This window comes from Sarcophilus harrisii, chromosome 3 (assembly GCF_902635505.1).
Source record: "Sarcophilus harrisii chromosome 3, mSarHar1.11, whole genome shotgun sequence".
NCBI lineage: Eukaryota > Metazoa > Chordata > Mammalia > Dasyuromorphia > Dasyuridae > Sarcophilus > Sarcophilus harrisii.
In genome coordinates this window covers 554,843,673-554,868,291 of record NC_045428.1, presented here as the reverse complement: position 1 = coordinate 554,868,291, position 24,619 = coordinate 554,843,673, and the positions used below count along the sequence as shown (strand labels likewise).

Genomic DNA, 24,619 nt, shown 5'->3' with positions numbered 1-24,619 from the left:
CCACTGGCACTCTGCCTTGTGGCATCTTTTTCCCTTAAACCCCACTCCATGCCACATGATATCTGTTCTAACCCACTCCTCCTCATAGTTAACTAACTTTTTTGGGATGCTAAGTCCTTTTCAGGATTTAGCTTACCACCTAAGGACATGCCCCAACCCCATGGGATGATCCCCTTCTCCTGGATAATTGTGAGTTCCACTGGGGAACCTGTTGTTCATAATGCTCTCCCACTCTATTTCATATTTAACATTCCTGGTGTCTATTATAACTCTTATTTTGTCTGTAACCTCTTCCCCTAACTTTTGCCAAAGAGAATAATTATTCTTTACATGACCAAACCCCAAATTTTGGCGCTTCTAAACCATTTGGTACTGGTGTCTCCATCAGCTACATAAATACCCTACATCAGATTGCTTGCTCTCTTGGGCAGGGGGGATTTAAGAGAGGGAGAAAAAAAATAGAAATCAAAAGCTTACAAAAATAAATGTTGATCACTATCTTTGCATGTAATTGAAAAAATAAAGTACCATTGAGAGCAACAACAAAAAATACCTAAGCCCAGTTTGGATGTCTGTGTCAGGACAAAACAGAGAGAAAAGAAGTTAGCCTGGAAATGACAGAGGGGCAACCTGGTGGAGGATTCGGGGAGGAGTGCTATCACCCGAGAGTTCCTTTCCCTGAAGGGAGAGCTCCCTCCAGACGGTCCCCATTCGTGATCCCTCCTCTTCCCACGTGGGGACAGCCTCCCTTTCAGAATCGGATCGGGGACCCTCCCCCTCATATAGAGCGCAGCAAACGAAACCCATCTTCGCCCCTTCCTGTCCAGTCTCACTAGATTGGGAGCTTCTCAAATCCCCTATAACAAACTTCGATCCCTGAGCCACCTGGCTCCTGTCCTCCCAGGGATGCTGCTGCTTCCCTCCCCAAACCGGGCTCTGGCTCCGTCCCACCCAAACCTTCCACCTCTCTCTGCGCTGGCTCCGCCCCATGCACCTCCTCCGCCAAGTACTCCACCCCGCCCCTCTCTAGCCCAGGCTCCGCCCCCCGGTGCCCATCTTCACTCCTATAAGGCACCGCCCTTTTCCTTAGAGGAGGTGCGGGACTCGCGCAACGCCTTTCAACTTCCCCGGGACCTAGGGAAGAAGTCTCTCGCGAGACTTGCGAGTTGTTTTTGTTTTGTTTTGTTTTTTTCCTCCACCTTCACCCTCTAGGGGTGAGTGGCAACTGCGGACAGTAGGCTAGCAAAAGAAAAGGCAGTGAAAAGGTATAGGCACGGCATAGACGCCTAAAGCTCGCCGGGGCAAAGCGAAACCTTTCCCCGCGGGCCCCGCCTCTCTCGGTAGCCCGCCCGCGTGACCCTGGCTTTTACATAACCGCGGTTTCGTTGTGTCACCTATGGCGTCGGTCTTGTCGACCCAATCGGAACGTCCCAAGCCTCCGGACTCCGCCTCTCTTCTTGGGATGGACGTCGGGTCAGACCAATGAGTAGGCGGGAAGAGCAACTGTGCCCGCCCCGCCCCTCCCCGCTGTGTCGCCTCCGCCTCCGGTGGCTACAGGTTGGGGTTGAATCTGTCAGGGGGAGAAGCGAAGCTCGAGGCGGGGCGAGCTCGGAGCGCGGCCAGGGGCTGAGGCCCGGAGTGGGACATGGCGGCGCTCTACGCCTGCACCAAATGCCATCAGCGCTTCCCCTTCGAGGCGCTGTCCCAGGGGCAGCAGCTGTGCAAGGTGAACGGCGGCGGCGGCGGCGGCGGCGGGCGGCGGGACGCGGGGCGTCCGGGCCGGGGCGGGGCTGGGCGGCCGCGAGGAGGCGGGGGCCGAGGGCAGCCCGCGCAGGGGGCGGGGGCGGAGGCCGGAGCTTCCACCGGCTTGCGCCCCGCGCCTGGGGGGAACGGGCAGAGGTGGCGGAAACAAAGGGTGCCGACCGTCCCGTCCGGCTTCCGCCCAGCCGCACCCCCGCGCGGCTGCCTCAAGGCCCCCGAGGGCCCGCCTGCCCGCGGCTTCCTCTGGTGCTTAGCAACGGCCCGGGACTGGTTCCACGGCCTGGGCACCCGCCCACCTCGACCTCGACGCCTCTGGTGTCCCGGCATGGAGAGAGCTGGAAGCGGTGGTGGCCGGCTCCCTCATTATGCCTCGAGGAAACTGAGGTCCACCGAGGGGGGGCACTGGTGCGGACTCCCGCGGCTGGGAGGTGACAGCGCGCGCCGGCTCTTCCAGACCGCGAGTTCTGCGCGCTTGTCTCTCACCTCGCTGCCTCCTGAGGGAGGGGCTGGAACCCCCCTTTTTCCGAGGGAAAGGGGTTGGTGAAAGGAGAGCCTCAGAGAGGGTTAACTAGATGGAGAGACTTGAGTCAAGATCTTTCCTGTGCGTGATGCTGAAATAAGAATAAGGAATAAAAATAGCTTCTGCCTCACCTCAGCCAGGTGAATAAAGTGCTTTGTAAACCTTAAAGCACTTCCGCTAATCTCGGCTTTCTATCCTTATTGATGCTGTTGCTCATAGGAATGGCAGAGAAGCGCCTATGTACCATTCATTCCAGAGCCCCACTCATTAAATAGGTTTTTGGCCCCAAAGGAAGGCAAATGGAAGAAGTCAAAAGATTTGCAGACTCAAAATTACCCTGCTATCCCATCTCACTGCTGTTTTCTGGAAAAAGTGACTTAGTGGAAAAAACATTGCATTTGAGAGCAGAGGAAATAGATTTGAATCTAACTTTTACTATTTAATACCTTGGTGAGTTTGGCAAATTATTAATCTTTTAGGGACCTTTCTGTCCTTAATTGTCTGGCTCAAATAATCCATAAAATCCCTTGCAGCTCTGAAACCTGTAGTGCTTGGTAAATTGCTTCATCCTGTGGGGCTTAATTTCCACATCTCTAAATAAGGAGATCAAAGAGGGTCATATTTAAGATTCCTTATCCTTCTAACTCGCTGATCTGACTCAGTGACTTTGACGAGTTGATGTAATTTTTTAGACTTGCATCAAGATGTCTGATTTCCCATCAAATAGCCTTGTCTCCAGTTTTCAGGTAAATTTAGCATAGAGAAGTGACATTTATAAGTCCCTTAGCCAGATATCTAGATGATTATTGCTCAAGCAGTACACATTAGATATTCTAAAATAAACAGTAATCTGGCTTTCCCATTTTGGCTGTGAGTTTTCACATTTTACTGAAGAGAGTAAGGTATCTTCCTTCTGCTTTTATTAGCTATCTGGAGAACTTTGATAGTTGAATGTCTTATGTGGTCTCATAATATCTATTTGGGTTCCAAGAAATAGGTATATGTATGCATTTTTTATTATTATCTTTAGAGATTACTTAGTCCAGCCTTCTCATTTTACAAAAAAACCATGTCACCCCCAAACTTAGGATCCTCCAGAATCAACTAAAATCCTCCAGCATTTAAAGCTCTTCACAACCTGGCTCCTTCCTACCTTAAAATCTTTTTATACAGTATTTACATACTCTTCTGTCCAGTTCACTGGATTAAATGCTGTTGCTTGCAATGCTTAATTCTCCTGACTCTAGGGCTTTCTCCCTGTGCCCCATTCCTGAAATGCTCTCTCTTGTCCATTCTTTCAAGACTGAACTTAAACCTGACTTTCTGCAGAATTCCTTTACTAGTTTCCCTTCTGAGACATTTTGCATTTTCCTGTATTTATCTCTTATGTACATAATTATTTGCCTGCTCTCTCCCCTCTCTAGGAGGTGAGCTCCAAAATCTTTTACCTTTCCTTGATACTCAGCAGAATAGCTAGCAAACAGTAGGTGCTTAATAAGTTTGTTTACTGAGAAATCAATCCCCAGAAAGGTGAGGAACTAGCCCAAGTATATACCTGTAGCAAGTAACAGAGCCAATATTAAATCCTAGGTTCCCTTGATTCCTTATCCTGTGCTCTTTCTTCTTTGTCCAGTATGATCTCCCAGAAATGGAAAGGGATCCCAGAGGTCATGCTCCTCATTTTCCAGGTGACTAGATTGACATGAAGAGTAAATGACTTGCCAAAGTTAAATAATTCTAGGGTTCTTTCCAGCATGTGTCCTCTATTTATAGTTTTTGTCCCCAAGTATTTTAACATCTGATTTTAACAATTGTATTTCATTACAGGAGTGTCGCATTGCACATCCTATTGTTAAATGCACCTATTGTCGAACTGAATTTCAGCAGGAAAGGTAAAGTTTCCATTGATAATGGTTTTTCTCGTGTCTTTTTTATAAACACATTTACCTCCCGTAAAAAAAAAAAAAAAAAAAAAAATTGTACTCTCTAAAAATACTTAATTTCTTACTCAGGCTGCTTTTTATTAAGCCCCTGGCCATTTCATTATTGTAATTTCTCTTTTTAATAATACTGTTCCCTTGAGTCTTTTCTCTCTGTATCTTTGCTTCAGAAAGATAAGACTGAGATACTTTGGGAAACTTGGTAGGCTTGCTTTAAGTATCAATTATTGTCCCTCACTACTTGTGAAATTTATATTAATACAGCACCTCCTTAAGAAATGTATATTACTTGTTAACTTTACCTTCTCAGAAAGGCCCATTTCTGTGATTTCTGAGTATTAACATATGCAAACTTATAATTTTGAATATAATGGGAATAAAAAGCTTTAGTGAAAGACATGTGTAACTGAAAAGCTGTTTGAATAAATAGATTCATATCTGCTGGCAAGAACTACTTCTACTAGGGCATCTCTTCTACTGTGGTCCAGTAGTGAGAGTAGGGCCTGAAATTAGGTCTCCTACACTTATTAAATGTGTGACCTTGGCTCTCTAGCTTGTTTCCTTATCCATAAAATAAGAATAATCAAATATTTCTATTGCACCTTGGTATGTATATCATTAGCAAAAATTCCTTATAAATTTCAAATGAGAAGAGATTGGCTGTGCAATATATAGCTGTGCAAGATCCTCATTCCAATTCTTACAGGTTAATTTATACTCTAGAAATAGATGATAATTTTTTGGAAATTATTTTAGACAAGTAATTTTTTTCAATTATATTTAGTTTGCTTTTCTTTTTTTTTTTTTTTTTATCTTAAAAGTCTGTGGTATTTCTCTTTTATAGTTAGCCTGGGAAAATATTTAGTCATAACATTTTAGAATATATTGGGGTGTTAATATTTTTATATTCTCTTTAAGAGCCCTCGGATTATTTTAAATATTGTTTCTAAGCAATATTAGGCAGAAACTTCCCTGAAAATCAATGGACCTAGCAGGAGATTTTTTTACTAACCTGAATCATTAGCTCATAGGTATATTTGATTTGTATTATGGCTCTTAGAATTTCAAAAAGGGAATGAGGGAACACTTACTTTTTTCATGAGCTTAGATTTTATGGAAATCATTATGGAAAATGAGCTGTTATCCACACTGTAGACAGATATTAAAATCACAGCTTCAACAGTTTTCTTCCACATTTGTGATTTTTTTATGCCTTTTCTTATGAAGGAAAACATGAAACAGCATTGAGTGAAGCTTCCTAAATTTATCCCACATACTTTTCCTAATGTATCTTAAATTCAAACCTCAGAATTCTTTATTTATTGAAGATTTTTTTTTTCCTACCAATAATTTACTTGTAAACCTTCCAGTTTTGATTTTATATGTTTTGCTGACCCAATCTATAACAGAAGTACCAGTTATACTGCCTGGTGGTATTGGGAATACTAATAACTACTAAATAACTTAGTTACCATATCTATCAAATTCTTGTTTGACATCTTCCCCTCCCTATCAAAAAAAACAACAACAAAAAAAAAACCACCTCAGTTGCTAGAAATAAAAGATAACCTCTACCTGAAATAATTTTATTATATGATTTATTTTCATAGCCCTATATTCTGTAAGGTAGCAGAGTATCCACAAAATCACACCAGATAGTAATATTTCAGTTCACATAAATATTATAACTAAATTGCTTTTTGAAAGGCAATTTCCCAGTCTTTAGGTATTGATCATTTTTCTATATAAAACAATTTTTCTTTCTGAAGATTTTTATATGTTTTTCCCTTAACAGTAAAACTAATACGATATGCAAGAAATGTGCTCAGAATGTAAAGTTGTATGGAACGGTAAGTAGACATCTCTCAAGAGTTCTCTTCATTTTTAAAAAATGCTTTAGTGATATCTTTTATTTTTATATAGTCATCATTTCCAAATAGAACCTTCCCCTAGAAGGGGCAAGGCTTTGTAACAAGGAATCAAAAAGAAAAAGGGGGAAGAAGTCAGGTGGGCCAGGCTGCCCAGCTTGTCACCTGAATCGGCCAGGGGCTGCAGCTTTCCACTGTCCATGTCAGTGGCCTCTGCCAAGAAGGGAGAGAAGCATATTTCCTTACACTCTTCTTCTGGTTCATGGGTGGGCATTATAATCATACCACGCTTGCATGGATTTTGTGGTTGTTATCATTCTTCTTTCCATTTATATTGTGTTAGTCATTGTGTATAGCAACTGTTTTTCCTGGCTTTGCTTGACCTCATTTTGTCCAAGTTCTTAGAAGTCTTTCCATTCTTTTCTGTATTCGTCTGTGAACTATTTAGAATTTGCATGCTATAAGCTTCGTGCCTATTCAGGGCAGCTTTTTGGAGAGTAGAAACCAGGCAAAACAACTGACTTTTACATTCATTTTGGTTCAGTAACATGTAGGATTTTGGGACACTCCAAAGCAGATGTTTTTTCAGAAATTTGCTGCTTTCTACAAAGGACTTGTTCTATTGATTTCTTTTTAGCACTTTGAAGTACATTGCACAGAAAAATAACCATTTTTTCAATTGAACAAATATCTTATTAAGAGCTTATTAACATGCAAAATCACTGTGTTGGTGATATAAAGATGAAAAGTAATGGTCTCCGCTTTTCAGATACTTATGCTCTAGTAAGGAAGTGAGACAATAAGTCAAATAGACATTAGAAAGGGATCACTTGTGTAGAAGTTAGTAGCCTGAGAAATTTAAGAGATCACTTGTAGATGAAGATCAGGATATGGAAGAGATGATAATTGGACTGAACCTTGAAAGAAGAGAAAAACTTCATTAGGTAGAGAATAGGCCAATATTGGTAGTAGTAATAGTATTATTATTATATACACACACACACACACACACACACATATACAGTGGCTTAGAAGTGGGAGAAGGCAGGACAAGCTAAAAATAATCTACCTTTCCTGTGTAAAAAGCAACCCATTTTTATTGTTATTATAGATGCTGTACTAAGCTTTTATCTATCCTTCTCTCTTCTCTTTAAGCCCAAGCCTTGTCAGTATTGCAACATTATTGCAGCATTTATTGGCAATAAATGTCAGCGTTGTACAAACTCAGAGAAGAAGTATGGACCACCATACTCTTGTGAACAGTGCAAACAGCAGTGTGCCTTTGACAGGAAAGATGACAGAAAGAAGGTGAGTCTTTTTCCCCCATATGCTTTTGTTAAAGAAAATAAGTCAATAATAATTATTACTATTATTCAAAATTATCAGGTTTTATAGGATATGTTATTTAACATTTTGTTAGTTTTTTGAGACAAAAGTTTAATTTGATGACAGTTTTTTTTTCAAGTTCATGCTTAGGGTTATCTATCCAGTTAGTTTTTTTGTGATGGGTAATTGGAAATTTATTAGGTATTACTTCAGTGAAGAGTAGAATCTTTTTTTAAATGAGCCACAAAGGAAGATTCTTTTTTAAAATATTTTATTTTTTCAGTGAATTTTGGATTAAAAACTCCATGAATACAGAAATTCCATCAGAATAGAAAAGAATTACTTATTTGTTCTTTGTTCTCCACTAATCCTATAGTAGAGCCTACTGTGCTACCTCATGAGGACATGGATGTGATAGTGAGTTCTTCCAGGGGATGTCAATACAGGTTCTGGCAAGGCTTACTAAGCTGGGAAATCTCAGAGTGAGGGGGTAGGGCTGAACTCTTATCTGTCACCCAGGGACCAGCTTCATGAAATATGGGTGAACTCAACACTATTGGCCACGAGACAATGAGTATTTTTGATTACAGCAATTGACAAAGGTATAGTGAACCACAGTCTGTATTGGTAGAAGGAGCGGCCATACCAATGAAAGCACGTTCTCTAAAGTATTGCATTTTAATTATTCCCTCCCTCTCCCTTTCCACAGGTGTTTAACAATGTGTCCTGGATTTAAGTTATTTTTCATCTTTTTTTTTTAATATCTTTATTTGCAAATATGTCTTTCCCTCCCTTACCTGTGAGGAATCTCTTATAACAAAGATTGGGGGGGGGGGGGGGGAAGGCAATTAAAAATCAGTGAACACAATAGCTACATCTGACCATTCATGAAATTGTCCACATTCATAGTTTTCTTCATGTGGGCACAGAAAGGTAGGAAGTATATATTCTCTACTCTTTTTTTCCCCCTGAGGCAATTGGGGTTAAGTGACTTGTCCAGGGTCATACGGCTAAGGAAGTGTTAAGTGTCTGAGGTCACATTTGAACTCAGGTCCTCCTGACTCCAGGGCTGGTGCTCTCTCCACTGTGCCACCTAGCTTCCCCTTCTCTACTCTTCTTATAGCCAAGCTTAGTCATTTTAATTATGCAATATTCAATTTCTTTATTCTTTCCATTTGCATTATTATTGTGTATATTGTTTTCCTGGATCTGTTTACTTTCTTTGCATCAGTTTACTATATGTTTATTGAATTACATTGTGCATTTAAGGTTAAGTTTCCCAGAGAAAGCCTTTTATTTTTTTAATCATGCCTTCGGCTAACATTTTGAGAAGTCTGATCTTTTTTCCTTTGCTAAAAATAAATTTCACAATAAACATACTGACTGGACTGACAGGTTAATACCAATAATAGCTTAAAATAAATATTAACTATTGTTATTTTTATATATGATTTTATTGTGTGCATAGCTCTTTCGCCTTCATCATTTCCTTTGGTTCTTGTAACTCTGTGAGATAGGGCAGATGGTATTTCCATTTTACCAAAGGGAATACTGAGATAAGAAAAGGTAAAGTGACTCACCTACAGTGTTGTAGCCAGTAAGTGGCAAAATTCCAGAATTGAATCTCTAACATCATGCCTTCTGGCCTGAGCTGTTTCTACTGGGTCACATCAACTTTTTGATAAGCTTAAGAAAAGTTCTTAATGAAATCTAGACAAGATATAGAACAAAAAATCTCCATCAGAGCTGATCTTTGTTTTTCATTTTAGCACAAGTCTAACTAAATGTGTTTCCTAGGAATTAATATTTTTAAGATTTTGTTGAGCATTATTTATTTGGTGTTCTTCTGAAGATAAAACATTGTTTGTGATCATGTGCTTGTAGAGAAGAAAGGCATTTGATATCAATATGGCATAATTTCTCTCTGTTGCACTTTACTCAGGGGTTATTTTTCATTTTGGAAATTTACTACTGTGATGCATCAGAGATATTAGAGTAATATTTTTAAATGTATGAGATAAAACACATATGATTACAAAGAAAACCAAAGATGTGTGAAAATAAAGATAACAGAGTTTTTTTTTTTTTCCTTCCAAGTTTATGGACTTTCTTTGCACTCTAGTCCTCTTGTGCTCTAGTCTGAGTTAATTGAAAAAGAACCCCTCTACATCATGTTTAACAATGATATGTCCAGTGTTGGTGGTAAGGAATTCATTGCCTGTGAAAGCCATCCATTCCATATTTGGGTAGCTTGGAAAGTTTAACTTTTCTTTAAATCAAGAATATCTTCACAACTGAGACCCATTGCTCCTTGTTCTGTTGGCCCTCCGGGGCTAAGCAGAGTCATCTTGTCCTTTTTCTCCATGATAATCCCATCATCTTGTCTTCTCCAGTTCCCAGCCCCATCCCCAGTGTGTTCTCTTTTGAAAGATTTCAGCATTGACCTGTATTCTGAGATAGAGAAAAAGAGGCACAAACCTCTCCATTTTAACTTGTCTTGGTCTTTCAGGTAGATGGGAAGTTGCTGTGTTGGCTGTGTACGTTGTCATACAAGCGAGTCCTTCAGAAAACCAGAGAGCAGCGGAAGCACCTGAGCAGCTCCTCCCGAGCAGGCCATCATCAGGAGAAGGAACAGTACAGCCGGCTGAGTTCTGGGAGCCATTTTAACAGGTAAGGCAGAGACTTTTTTTTCTGAAAAAACTTTCTTTCTGAAAAGCTGGACTGGGTGCTGAGCACCCCAGTAGTAGGGTTGCTATTTTGCATAATTCTTTGTGTTTTTACTTTGGTAGTTTTCTCATAGAAGCTCATTTACAAGATTATCTAAAGCGAACAGTACATCAAGAAGTTAGGTTTTACTGGTATACTTGGTGTGCTGCTCTAAGGAAATTTTTATGAAGTTTACATGACTATCACATGTAGTATTTTTAAGCCTCCTGGAATGAATAGGGTTACCTCCAGGTTGCAGCCAAAGTTAATTCACACTTTATGAGGGAAATCTTTGTTATTTTTATTTTGTCTTTTGGGACAAGAGAGCTTTGCTTTACTCTTCATTTAGGCAAATATGTGAACCACATTCTAGATCTTTTCACTTGGAGGACCACACAGAAAGCAGTCCTATTGTGACTGATCATAGACTCCTTTTCAGAATATCTAGCACATTATAGGAAGTGCTGTTTAAGGAGTTCCATTAAGTCAGGTCCTCAGATATTAAATAAGAGCATTTCATTGATGAAAAATGGACACCAAGAACTGCAGCGTTCTTGCCACTATTCCCTATCATCTCCTGGCATCTTTAAGCAGCCTAATAAAATGAAATTAAAACTTGTTAAAATTAACTGTAGTAAGGACATAGTTGAAATTAACTGTAGTAAGGGCAGAGGGGACATTAGAACAACAGCTGAGGTTGGGGCGGGGGGGAATATTTAACCTGCTTTATGCCATACTTTAAGGTTAGGTTAGACTGTCTTGATTAAACTAGGTGGAGATCAGATATAGATTTTGATGATTTTTTAATTTTGATGATTTCAGAAACAGAATAAGGTTTCTCAAGAGTAGGAGTTTTTAACACTGCAGTGGGCCTCAGAATTTAGCAGCTTAATAAGATCAAGCCTTTATTGACCTGGGTTTCATAGCCACTAAACAACCCAGGAACTTAATTTTGAGGTAGTTTTTGTCATTTTCTCTCATCTACAAAACTGGGGTAACCTCTACTACATTGTTCGTTTTGGGGAAAGAAAGGACTTTATTACAGCTAAAGGAGATATGAGTTACTATTTTAAACTAAAAATAACCATAAATAACTAAATTCTGTTTTAGCTGTTCAGCCATTTAGGAAGCAAAATCTGTAATTGAAAAGCAATTTGTTTATATGATTCACTTAAATAATATGAAAACGAATTTGCACTTTACATAGCCATAGCCTGTGCCTTTTGTGAAAATGAAATGAAACTTCATTTACTATTTTGTTTATGTTTCTAATGTATTCCTTTTTTTTTTGTTGTTTAAAGCCAAAAAACACTGTCTACATCTTCAATTCAGAATGAAATTCCAAAGAAGAAACCTAAGTTTGATGCTATCACTGCTAATGGAGACAGGTGAGCTAGCTGTGTGTGTGTTGTTTGTGTGTGAGAGATGTATGAGATGCATGTGCAGTTTCTATAAAAGGGGCACATTTCAGAATGTTTTGCTACTAGACACAGGTGCTAATATCACTGCTTACATTTGTTGATATTTGTCTATGGTTCTGTCCTCATCAATGAACTTTTAGAAATGTTAACAATCCTATAGCCTTTGAACCCTGTAATCCATCAGGCATAGTTTTTCACAGTAGTTAGTAGTAGTTCTAGGTTGAGAAAAACTGTGAGCCACTTTGTCATTGTGGACTATACTGGGAACACCCCTTAGTAGTCTTGTTGGTCTGAGAGGCAGAGAAAGCAAGTTATAGTGAACACAGATTGTAAATATGAAAGCTGGTTCAATCTATGTCATCTTCCTTCTGTTCAGAAAAAAAAGGTGAGACTTTTCTGTGACCAGCTCAGAAGCTATATAAGGAAAGCATGAGATGGATATAGATATGTAGCTATATATTTAATTTTAAACTTGTATAAATGCATATTTTTATTCCTCGCTTTCCTCTCTCCTTCTCAGCGTTCCTTCCTCTTACGAGCTGCTTTGTCCTAATATCCAGAGTGCCCCGTCCGTGTTGGTGCAGTGGGCTGCTTCCCAACAGAGTCTTGGTGCCAACCATTATCCTGTTCCTCCAGGCACTGGCATCCTGAAGTGAGATCACCTGACATGCTCTTCCCCTAAATCCTTGGAATTATCTCCGTTCTGGAAAGTGTCCCCCTGAAGGATCTCCCTCCAGAGTAGAATGAAATCGGGAGCAGATCATCGTGCAGGCTCTCCAGGGCTGGCTTTTATTGATTTTAGTGGAATAGAAGGTCTTTTAAATTCATTAATCACTTATTAGTCATCATTTCAACTTATTTCAAATCCCTCACAGTTGCTCTTCTGATAGCTGGTCCTGTTGATTCTGGATTTCTTGAATCTAATTTAAATGTGCAAATTGAGTGGGGGGAATGAACTGTAAGGAATTTCTTCTTTTTAGTCAGATTCAATGTTCCTGAGAAGCCCTAAACACCCTAGGGCAAGTGCAGATTGTTTCCTATCACCTCCGATTGCCTGGCCAGGCCTGCAAGGAAACTTTTGAAGTGGAGAGTCTCTGCAGTAGCAGGATTTAAAGTGAATGCTGCAAAAGCTAGGCAATGAAGCCAAGGCCAGGGCCTTCCAAAAAGCTTATTATTGACCCTGGGATAAGGTTAAACTGCCTGAAAAACAGAAGTCTGTACATTTTACTGTAAGGTGATTGATTCTCTGTTATTTTGGGTTTCTTGGATTACTTTATTTTGGCCTTACTTTAGAGTCTGCCCCACAGATAGAGCTAAATTAATACCTTTCCATTCTGTCTGCTACTCAAGTTATAAACTGATTATCTAAGGTATTTGCTTTTCTCTAGTGGGACACTCCTGCCTAATGAGCCATAAGACTTAATCCCAGAAATGTAAAATTTCAGAATGTCGTATATAATAATAGGTAGGCTCTGAACTAAGGGATCAGTAGCAATTGTTCTAAATTATACATAGAAGCATTCTTCTAAAGAGTTATTCACATGTTTTCTGCTTGTAAGTTTTTATTCAAAATTGATTTTGGAAATGCATATACTATAAAATGTTTTTTTAAAAAACATTCTATTCTAAAATTTCTTTATTATAATTCCTTATGCATTTCTTTTCTAGTTAGTTATAATTTTTCTTTTTAGCAGAAAATTTTAAAGCTTAAATATGAGTGAAAATAAGTTTTCCTTATTCAATTCTCTTCAGTCCCCTTGGACTGTTTCTTTCTGCTCCCCACTTTCTTTTTTAAAAATATAGTTTTCTTAACTGTTCTTTAACAGTAAGAAAATAAATGCATTTATTGAGCTCTTCTGCTGTACATAACTAGCTATTCTAGTCACTGTCATTTCTAAGCAATCAACTGTTACAACTACTTTAATTCCTTAATTTTCAGTGTATTGATAACACATTTCCTCCTTTGATGTTCTAACATAAAAAAATCACTCACTCTTTCCTTGTGTTTTAGCCCTTTGATTTTTTTTTTTTTTTTTTTTTTTTTTTTTTGGAATTCACTTGTCATCTGCAAGTTTCTTAAACTTCATATTATCTGATTCTTGTCCCTTCCTTTTCATGCATCTCACAGAACTTTGTTTTCTTTATCTAATAACTTAACGATATATAAATCACATTGTTTCCTTAATTAACCAGAAATTTCACATTTTTAGGATTTTTTAGCCTTTTATTTCTCTTTTCCAATCTCCTATAAAATTCCTTCTTTTAGGGCCTCTTATCACTCATCTTTGCAGATTTGTCTTGTTGAAATTGTAACAAAAAGTATCAAATCTGGAGAGGAAAAACCCTCATTTCCCTACTATTTTTTTTCTCTAAGAAACATATAGCAATCACTTTTAATCCCATTCAAATAGACTTCTTAAGTTACAGCAATCTGAACAGATTACATTCTGTTCATATTTGGGAGCCAGTCTTGGGGTTGACTTTTTCAAACAAATATTTGTTGTACCTGTTATTTCTCCTCACCTTCCTCTAGCCTCTGTGACTTATTCTGAATCTTTCTTCTAAAACTTAGATGAAGTTTTGATGAGTTAAACTTTCTTTTCATTTGATTCTTCTTCTTTCTTCCTTCTTTTTTCTCCATTCATCTGGGTTAATACAAAGAGTCTGGACTTGGAACCAGAAAACCTAGATTCAGTTCCATGTCTGGCACAGTGTTGGGCATAGAATAGATGCTTAATAAGTGCTTATTGATTGATTAGCAGTTGAGAGAAAATCATTGGATCACTTTTTTGTACCTATTTCCTCATCTTATATGAAATTGTTAATTCTTGAATAAGGTGAGAAGCCATGAATGACTTATGATCTCTTTATATAAAAAGCCAGCAGCTTTATGGATTAAATGTATGTAATAAACTTTGCAGAACCTCACTAAAGTGCTATTACAATGTTAGGCATAATCATTGTAGAGAGGTTGAGTTTCTTGTCAGGGTTAAATAATCAGTTTTGGAAATACAATTGACCTTCATATTCCTTATCCTCAGCCTTCCTATGGGATTATGGAGCTTGTCTAAAGCTTCCACTTAATTTTCTTCTGTGTATGATACATATGAGCATTTTGATATTTTGAGCCCTTCCTGGAAAGCTGCTGTGCAGAGTCTCTGTTCATTCAAGGAGGAGAGTTGGGGTTTAGCACTGCCAGATTTGCCAATGATTGAGCCATGATAAGATCAGGCTGGCAGGCAAAGCCTGCTAGCAACAAAGGGGAGAAATGCTCTAACCTGAAGGCATTCTCTGCAGAGACACTTGCTGTTACTCTGAGTCTAGGATAATCCTAGCTGCCACAGTTCCCCTAACCCACATCACCAGTATAAATTTGAACTATTTCTTTACTTTTCTTGTTTTATTCTTCAGTTGTAGTTTTTTTTTTTTTTTTTTTTTAATAAATTCTCCTTAGGGAGGAGAATCTCTCCTAAAAAGAAAGGTTGTTCCTGAGGTATAAGACCCAGCAGCTGGGCCAGGATCTCCCAGATTGTGCCACCCTCTCTTAACTCTGCCTCATCAAACAAAGACATTGCAGGTTAGCATCAAGGGTCACTCTTTGGCCCCCTCGGTCTTTTTCCTTTGCCTCACCATGTGATTATAACAAGGAGTGGGTGTTCTGCCTCTGCTCAGTCATTTTTGCATTTTAGCTATCTGTCTCCAGTTTTTTGCATGGGTAGAAACCACCTGCATTTGGGCATGTGCTTTAATGTCACTGAGTTTACGTCATTAAATTCACTAATCCCAGTTTAATGTCAATTAGGTGAAATTAGAGTTTTGTTTTGGAATGGCATAGATGGGGAGAAGTAGGGAGATAGAATCCTAGATTAATAATGATATGTAGAGCTGGAAAGGATACTAGAGTCAGTTAGTCTAACTCCTCATCTTACACCAAGGCCCAGAGAGGTTCCATGCACTCAGATGGTAAATGGCAAGGAGAGGATTCAAAAAACAGTTCACTACCATTTTGGTAAAATGGAATTCTTTACTCTTGTCCTACTTTGAAATCCAGTTGGAAATACACCAGCATGTGGTCCCAGAGTTTTATCACTGCTTCCCTGTTTTTCTCTCGTGTCTGACAGTCATGGAAGTTCCTTTACTGAGAAGATAAAACAGTAGCCAGATGGTTAAAGCTCTTTAACACTAAATTACTTAACTGTTTGGGAAAACCAGTTTCTCTCCTAATCAAGTCTTCTTTTCATTTATTGCTTTTTAAAGATGGGATTGCCTCTGGGTTGGAATGCAGCTGTTCAACAGTTCTACCCAATTATAACTTTTTCCATGCTAAAGTGCAGAGATACATCTGAAGGGAGACTCTGAGAAGTTTATGCAAAGTCCTCCAAATTGTTATTCCATTCAGAACAAAATAATAAAAATTTTAACATATTAAGTCAACAGGATCTTTAAAATAGCTCAAACAAGATGAAATCTCCTGATTTCTACTGAGGCATCATGTGAGTACTAAATGTGAACGAAAAAACTGCACTATTGCAGGTACTTTGTTGGAACGGTTCAGTTGTAGTTGTTCAGTGACCTTAACCAGAACCTGGCTCCAGAGACCACAAACAGTGGATGGAAAATTTCATCTAATTTCTTGCTCTCCCTCTTTTTTAAAAGCAGCTTTTCACCAGATTTAGCTCTGGACTCTCCAGGCACTGATCACTTTGTCATCATTGCCCAGCTAAAGGAAGAAGTGGCTACACTTAAGAAGATGCTTCATCAGAAGGATCAGATGATCTTAGAAAAAGAAAAGAAGGTATTATTGATTCAGACGTGTGTGTGTGTGTGTGTGTGTGTGTATGTGTGTGTATATGTACATGTGATAGCGTATACCTTTGAAGATAGGAAGATTGCTTTTTAAATGGGTATTATATGAAGGTGCCCATTTTTCCTATTAGTCTTCCAGGATTCTGCACTCTTTCTCTGTCATTTCCTTGATAATTTGCTCTTGTGTGATGTTTGGGATCAACTTCTTTTTTTTTAAATAATATTTTTTGAAATGAATGCTATTTTTAGCATTCATTTTTAACTTTCTTTTTAAAAAAATTTTTGTAGTATTTTATTTTTCCAAATACACGTAAAGATAGTTTTCAGCATTAATTTCTGCAAGATTTTATATTCCAAATTTTTTCTCTTCTCCTTCCTTACCTTCCCTCTCTCCAAGACAGCAAGCAATCCATTATAGGCTATAAATGTATAGTGTTTTTAAACATATGTCTATATTTATTATGTTATGCAAAAAAAATCAGAACAAAAGGGGAAAAATCACGAGAAAGAAAAAAGCAAACATAAAAAAGGTGAAAATACTATGCTTTGATCTACATTCTGTTTCCATAGTTCTCTCTGGGTGCGGATGGCATTTTCCATCCCAAATCTATTGGAATTGTCTTAGACCAGTGCATTGCTGAGAAGATCTAAGTTTATTATTGTTGGTTGTTACATAATTTTACTGTTACTGTATATAATGTACTCCTGCTTCTGCTCCTTGTTCTGCTCATTTCACTTAGCATCAAATCATGAAAGTTTTTCCAGGTTTTTCTTCAGTCAGCCTGCTCATCATTTCCTGTAGAATAATAAAATTACAATACATTTTTATATCATTACTTATTCAGACATTCCCTCATTGGTGGGCATCTATTCAATTTTCAATTCCTTGCCAATACAGAGAGCTTTCGTATTCATTTTTACAAAACTTTTAGTTTGAATGAGTTAGAAGCATTTCCAATAAGATCAAAGGTGAAACTAGGTTGCCCATTATCACCACTGTTATTCAGCATTGTACTAGAAATGTTTGCTTTAGTAATAAGAGAAGAAAAAAGAAATTGAAGGAGTTAGAGTGGTAATGAGGAAACAAAATTATCACTTTTTGAGATGATATGGTATTTTTAGCCCTAGAGGATCAACAAAAAAAACTATTAGAAACAACTTTAGCAAAGTTGCAGGATATAAAATAAATCCACATAAATCATTGGCCTTTCTGTATATTGCCAACAAAGCCCAGCAGCAAGAAACAGAAAGAAAAATGCTATTAAAAATAATTATAGGGGCAGCTAGATGGCACAATGAATGGAGTACTGTCCCTGAAGTCAGGAGTACCTGAGTTCAAATCCAGCCTCAGATACTTAATATTTCCTAGCTGTGTAACCCTAGGCAAGTCACTTAACCCCAATTGCCTCAGTAAAAAAATAAAAATAATTGTAGACAATATAAAATATTTGGGAGTCTACTTCCCAAGACAAAACTAGGAACTATATGAACACAATTAATTACAAAACACTTCACATAAATGAAGTTATATCCAGATGCTCATGTGCAAGAAAAATCAGATCAAAAGGGGAAAAAAACACAAAAAATTAAAAAAAAACAAGCAATTAACAACAAAAAAAGGTAAAAAGACTAAGTTTTGATTCATATGTACCCTCCATAGTTCTCTCTCTGGATGCAGGTGGCACTTTCATTCACAAGTCAATTGGAATTACCTTAAAATTATCTTGTTGAAAATCAATCTCCAAGAAATTACTTTATGGAGCTGGGGAAAAAATAATTCATCTAGAAGAATAAAAGGTCAAGAATTTCAAGGGAGTTAATGAAAAAAAAATGCAAAGAAAGGTGGTCTAACTGTATCAGACCTAAACCTATGTTATAAAGTGTCATGAAAACCATTTGGCATTGACTAAGACAAAGTAGTAGATCAGTGGAAGAGGTTAGGTTCATAAGACACAATAGTCGGTTCATAAGACACAATAGTCAATGACTATACTAATCTAGTGTTTGATAAACCCAAAGTCTCCAGCTTCTGGGATAAGAACTCACTATTTGACAAAGATTGCTAGGAAAATTAGAAAATAGTATGGTAGGATGTAGGCATTGACACCCTATATCTAACACTCTATATCAAGATAATTTCAAAATGGGTTCATGGTTTAGACATAAAGGGTGATATTATAAACAAATTAGGAGAATAAGGGATAGTCTGTCTCTCAGATCTGTGGAGAAGGGAGAAATTTATGGCCAAAGGAGAGCTAGAGAGCATTATAAAATGCAAAATGAATAATTTTGATAAATTAAAAGGTTTTTGCACAGACAAAACCAGTGTAGTTAATATTAGAAGGGAAACAGAAAACTGAGAAAAATTTTTACAGTGTTTCTGATAAAGACTTCATTTCTAATATATATAGAGAGAATTGACTCACATTTATAAGAATACAAGCTATTCCCCAATTGATCAAAGTATATGAACAGACAATTTCCAGATAAAGAAATTAAAGCCATTTCTAATCATATGAAAAAATGCTCTAAATTATTATTGATTAGAAAAATGCAAATTAGGACCTCTCTCAGGTTCCACTTTATACCTCAGATTGGCTAAGGTGACAGGAAAACATAATGATGAATGTCGAAGGGGATATGGGAAAACTGGGACACTAATGCATTGCTGGTGGAGTTGTGAAATGATTCAACCATTCTGGAGAACAATTTGGAACTATGTCTAAAGGGCTGTCAAACTGTGCATACCCTTTGATCCAAAAGTATCTCTACGAAGTCTCAATCCCAAAGAGATTGTGAAAGAGGGGAAAAGACCCAGATGGGCAAAAATGTTTGTAGCAGCCCTTTTGTAGTGGCAAGGAACTGGAAACGCCCATCAGTTGGGGAATGGCTGAATAAGTTATGCTATATGAATGGAGTATTGTTGTTTTAAAAGAAATGATAAGCAGGCTAATTTCAGAAAAGCCTGGAAAGATTTACATGAACTGATGTTAAGTGAAGTTAGCAGAATCAAGAGAACATTGTACACAGACAAAGCAATATTATGTGATGATCAACTAATTCACTCACCAAGGAGGTAATTCAAGGCAATTTCTATAGACTTATGACTGAAAGTACTATCTGCATCCAGAGAGAACTATGGAGAGTGAATATGGATCAAAGCATTGTATTTTCACCTTTTGTTGTTGTTGTTTGCTTGGGGTTTTTTTTTCCCCCTTTCTCGTGTTTTTTCCCTTCTGATCTGATTTTTCTTGCACAGCAGGCTGAATATGGAAATATGTTTATAGGAAGTGTACATGTTTAACATATCATATTGCTTGCTGTTTGGGGAGGGGGGGAAAAAGGAAGAAAATTTTGGAAACAAAGTTTTGCAAAAGGTGAATGCTGAAAACTATTCTTTGCATGTATTTGGAAAATAAAATATTATTAAAAGGAAAAAGAAAGGATTTTTTAAAATTCCAAATTGTTCTTCTTTCCTTCTTCTCCTCCCTTCTTCGTAAATGATAAGCAATTTTATATCAGTTATATATGTGTAATCATTTAAAACATTTCCATATTAGTTGTCATTGTGAAAGAAGAAACAGAACAAAAGGGAAAAATCATGAAAAAAAATAAAGAAGATGAAAATAGTATGCTTCTATCTACATTTAGAGTCCATCAATTCTTTCTCTGGATGTAAATAGCATTTTCCATCATGAATCCTTTATAATTGTCCTGGATCACTGTATTGCTTAGAGGAAGTAAGTCATTCAGAGTTGATCTTCACACAGTGTTTTGTTACTATGTATAGTATTTTCCTGGTTCTGTTCATTTCACTTTACATCAATTCATATACATCTTGGAATCAGCTTCTTAATTTGGAAGGTTATGTAAGAGAGTGGTCTTCACTTCATGAAATTTTAACTCATCTAGTTCTTTATGCTTATATATTCACTATTATTTCAAATATATATATTGCTATCAAAAGAAAGCTATGTTGTCTTTAGTAGCTAGAAACCAAATTTTCTGGGGTGGTTGGTCACTAGCATGTCAATAACATTAGTCTTTCATAGGCTTTCCTCTGCTTCTAGCATCTCATTTGGAGTAGAAGCTAGAAATAAAATTTTAAATGACTCATAAATTAGAGCAACAAGTAAAAAGTTGAACATCAGTAGGCACAAATAGAAATTAATGTATTTAAAGAATAAAAGAGTACTGTTAAAATAGAAAATAGGAAATGTCTGAGCCCAGAAGAAAAAAAATGTTAAGAGTCTTAGGATCAACAATTTGAGAGCTAAAACAATGGCAGAAGATTTTATTCTAAATAAGAGGGCTTTTAAATGCAAGTAGTAGCAAAGTATTCTTTCTACTTTTATGTACGGGAATTGTGCTCTCCATCTTGTTTCAGTGCCACTTATTGGGAGGGATTTGGGGCAGTTGAAGAGGTTCTGTAGAACAGTTTGGAAATGGAGTATAGGAAAATTACTTGGATGAGAAAAGGTTGAAGTTGGAATTATTTGATCTAAAGAAAATTAAAGAATGAATTAGATTTTGTATTACCAGCTATATGGAACAGAAAAATTTTCTGTTGATATGTTAGTAATGTATTCCTTAGGGAACTGACAAAATCTCCCAGAGATCTTTAGGAAAAGGAAAATCATTGGTTTTTAGATGATTTAGGTATGGACCTTGAGATAGAAAGATCACTGGATTTAAAGATGATCTTTTCAAGAGGTTATCCAGTTCCTTAGTTCAAAGGAATTCCCTTTGTCCTATCTTTTTTCAGATTACTGAATTGAAAGCTGATCTCCAGTACCAGGAATCTCAGATGAGAGCCAAAATGAATCAAATGGAGAAGACCCACAAAGAAGTCACAGAGCAGTTACAGGTGATGGAGTTTCTTTCAATGTGGTGAAATATTTATATAGAACTGGCCATATTTTAAATGAACAAGTACTTAGAAAACTGTTCTCATAATTATGGTAAATCATCTATGAATCTATAAGTATCTTCTACTCTTTTACCTTATGCCTTTTCAGATTTAATTCACTCAGAAAATGTAATATTTATAACTTTGTATTTTCTTTGCCTACATATAAGCTGAATAAAATTTCAGACATTCAGATTATAAAGTACTCACCACACAAGAATCTCCATGTTTTGTAAATGTATAACCCCTTGTGCAGCAGGGTGATGGGGGTTCCTCATGATCATCAAGTTTGTTTAAGGGTGATTGCATTCCTTTCCAGGTTCACGCATGCTCATTGGTAGCTTTTTGCCACCTTTGCTTTCTCTCTCTCCCCTCTCCTTATTTTCCTACCTATGTCTCTGCCTTTGCAACTCTCCTGTTCTATGTAGATTACAGGTCTCCACTTGTTAAAACCTTATTCTTGCACTGTTTCCAGGCCAAAAACCGAGAGCTTCTGAAACAAGCAGCTGCTTTGTCAAAGGGCAAAAAGTCTGAGAAGTCAGGAGCAATGACTTCTCCATGAAAAATGACCTGGGAGCTTCTTGAGCAGCAGCAACAGGAAGTCTTAGGCTGGTGCTGGAGGCATGGCTCTACGGGGAGCTGCAAGCTTTCCCAGGAATCTCCTTTTATACTGTGGCTGTGGGCAGGGTGGAAACATCTGGTGTGTTACATTAGGATCGCATACTGGAGGGTGTCAGGGTTAAATTGATTATCTCTCTATTTTTTGTACTTCTTTTTGTTTTTTATAGTGGTAACTGCTCAGTGTTTTGTGCAGAAGGAATTATTTTCCCCACTCCTGCATCCTGCATTTCCCATGAACAAATAGTTTGGCATTGGGTAAATATTATCACTGCCACCTTTTGAACTCAGAAGCTGCCACTCTAACAGGACTTAACCCAATGGAGGTTTCCACTCTCCATTAAATTGCTGCTTCAGGGGCTACTTTTTTTTTTCCAGGTATACTATGAACTTTGTACTATATATAGACAGAAGTTTATTTATTTAAAAAACAAAAAATGAAAACCCTTTTTCTTGAGAAAGGGAAATAATCAGACCAGCTAGTTTGCTTTGTGACAGAGCTGTGATAACTATTGAAAAAACCATCCCAATCTCCATTTAGACTACAGAAAAGAATGGCAATTTCATCTGATTTACTGCTTAGTTGTTTCATAATGTTGATGGTTAAAGTGAATGAAACAGTTGGATTCAGAAGTAGGGCATTAGGTGCTTTTTTTTTTTTTTAAGGACCCATTAAGAAAAGGGCATTTGAGGAGACATTTTAGGAGGGAACAGGGATTTCAAAAGTGTCTCTTTAGATAATGTTAGAAAGTTTTGTCCAGGTTGTACTGGACATCTTCACTTTCCTAATTATTTTATGTAATTAATTTTGAACTTTTTTCATACTGCCACTTACTTGGTTTTTGAGTCCCTTTCCTTCCCAACACCAGTTGTCAGATTAAGTCACTGCCAATGAACATAGTGAATTGGAAAAACTGCAAACTATAGAGCATGAGCCATCTTGGGATAGGCTGTTTGAGTCAGAAGGAAGGATTGCGAGAAATATTGCTGCTGCTGCTGCTACTGCTGTGTGTGCGTGTGTGAGAGAGAGACACTATGTGTGTCCGTACGTGTGTGTGTGTGTGTGTGACACCATCCTCAGATTTTGATGGAAATAAAATGGGAAAATATCCCTTACATATAGTCCATTCTCAGACATAATTGTGAGTGTTGCCCAAGGTGTCCCAATTACTTACATTCAGTAGACGATACACTTGGGTTATTTGTTTCATAGGGAGCATGAACTTGCAGTTCTATTTGCATACTCTTAATAAGCCCCACCTTTGTTAACCCAGCATATATTTGAGAGAAAATCGTGTGGGATTAAGATTTACAGTCTAAACCATGAAACATACTCAACTACACAAAGTAGTAGATAATAATAAATAACTCGTATAAAGTTACCCATTACTTTGGCCCCATTGATCCATGAGATACCACACAACTAATCAAATGGCAAGCAAGAATTTGAGGCAAACGCAATGGAGGGTGTGTGTGCGTGTGTGTGTGTGTCTAAGAGATGAATGAATGAGTCTAAGGTAGCATGATTATAGGGATGGATTCAGCTTCAGTGCATTTTTTTAGAAGCAAAATATTACAGTTGAGAATGGAGTACACTGGTGACTTAATATAGCTATTTCCAGGTTTGTTGACATCTCAAATCTCACATATAGATTAACTAACAAAATTGGGAAAAAGAAAAAACAGATCTGGAAATGGATCTCTTTGCCTTATCTAGAAGGGGTATAAATAAAGTATGTGTGTTGTGTTGTCCATACGTTGCTGTCATTTGAAATACCAGGTTCCCTTCCAAACAAGGGGGACCAGCAGTACCAGTTAATTGTGTATTTTTTTGAATCAGAACCTTTAAATAAAGAAGATCAGACAATATTATTCAGGTACATTTGTTCTAAGTTTGAAGAAAAGGTTGAAAAAAATGTGATAGATACTGTTTTTTAAACCTTAGAGATTGCGAAATTGTTACATCAAATGTGATACCATAAAATGACAAACTTAGTTTTGTACTAAAGCTTTTTTTTTTAAACTCAACATTTAATATGAAGCGAATTCACACATTTTCTAACTTTCCTTAGATTTCGAAAGGGAGGGAGGGGGCCCCTGGATTTGAAATATTGGTTTTTAAAATCATGATGCTGTTTTATCATGAAATTGAATAGGTGACTTTTAGTAACACCGTTGTTTCTTTGTATGTTTGTAATAATGGAAATTTTAAAATGCAGGAATGCTTTGGTTTGTACAGACTTTGACAGATGTAAGAGTGTAAAAAATTCTTATTGACTGAAATACAATTTTTTTTCTATTCATTTCTTGTTTGGTCATTATATGAATATTTATAGTCTCAAAGAAAAGGATCTTTTTCTTAAAAGGTTAGTTCAGAGCTTCTTAAACTTTTTCCACTTGTGATCCCTTTTCACCTCAGAAATTTTTACATGACTCCAAGATAAAGGTATATAAAAGTTATACAAATCAAATATTTACTGATAATAAATTATGATTTCATGACACACACCCCCCAGTTCAGTTACACAACCTCATATCACAAACCACAGTTTAAGAAGCTTTAATCTAGTTTATTCCTCTCCTACATTGCTTCAGGACTGCCTACAATCATCTCAGAAAACTAATTTTTTAAACCTGTTTTAATAAAATATTTTTATAACTCTTCAATTCCCTCCCATTCCTCTACACCCCACCTCCTCCAAATTTTGGAGCAGTTCTGTGAAGTATAGGTTGGAAGGAAAAGG

General features: G+C 37.4%; 1 protein-coding gene across 5 annotated transcripts; it reads left to right on the top strand.

The window, feature by feature from the left end:
• The first annotated feature begins 1,129 nt into the window (after positions 1-1,129).
• FAM76A (family with sequence similarity 76 member A) lies at positions 1,130-24,178 on the top strand. 5 transcript variants are annotated; one of them, XM_031962473.1, is made up of 10 exons: positions 1,130-1,726; positions 4,109-4,173; positions 6,017-6,071; positions 7,245-7,397; positions 9,925-10,085; positions 11,423-11,509; positions 12,063-12,194; positions 16,199-16,337; positions 21,114-21,215; positions 21,733-24,178. In XM_031962473.1, the coding sequence occupies exons 1-10, from the start codon at positions 1,646-1,648 to the stop codon at positions 21,817-21,819; spliced, it is 1,062 nt and encodes a 353-aa protein (XP_031818333.1). In that variant the 5' UTR covers positions 1,130-1,645; the 3' UTR covers positions 21,820-24,178. The 5 variants fall into 5 exon arrangements, with proteins under 5 accessions (XP_031818333.1, XP_031818337.1, XP_031818335.1 ...); XM_031962475.1 differs by having other exon boundaries at positions 1,133-1,726; positions 16,202-16,337; XM_031962476.1 differs by lacking the exon at positions 1,130-1,726 and adding an exon at positions 1,810-3,969.
• Positions 24,179-24,619: the final 441 nt, after the last annotated feature.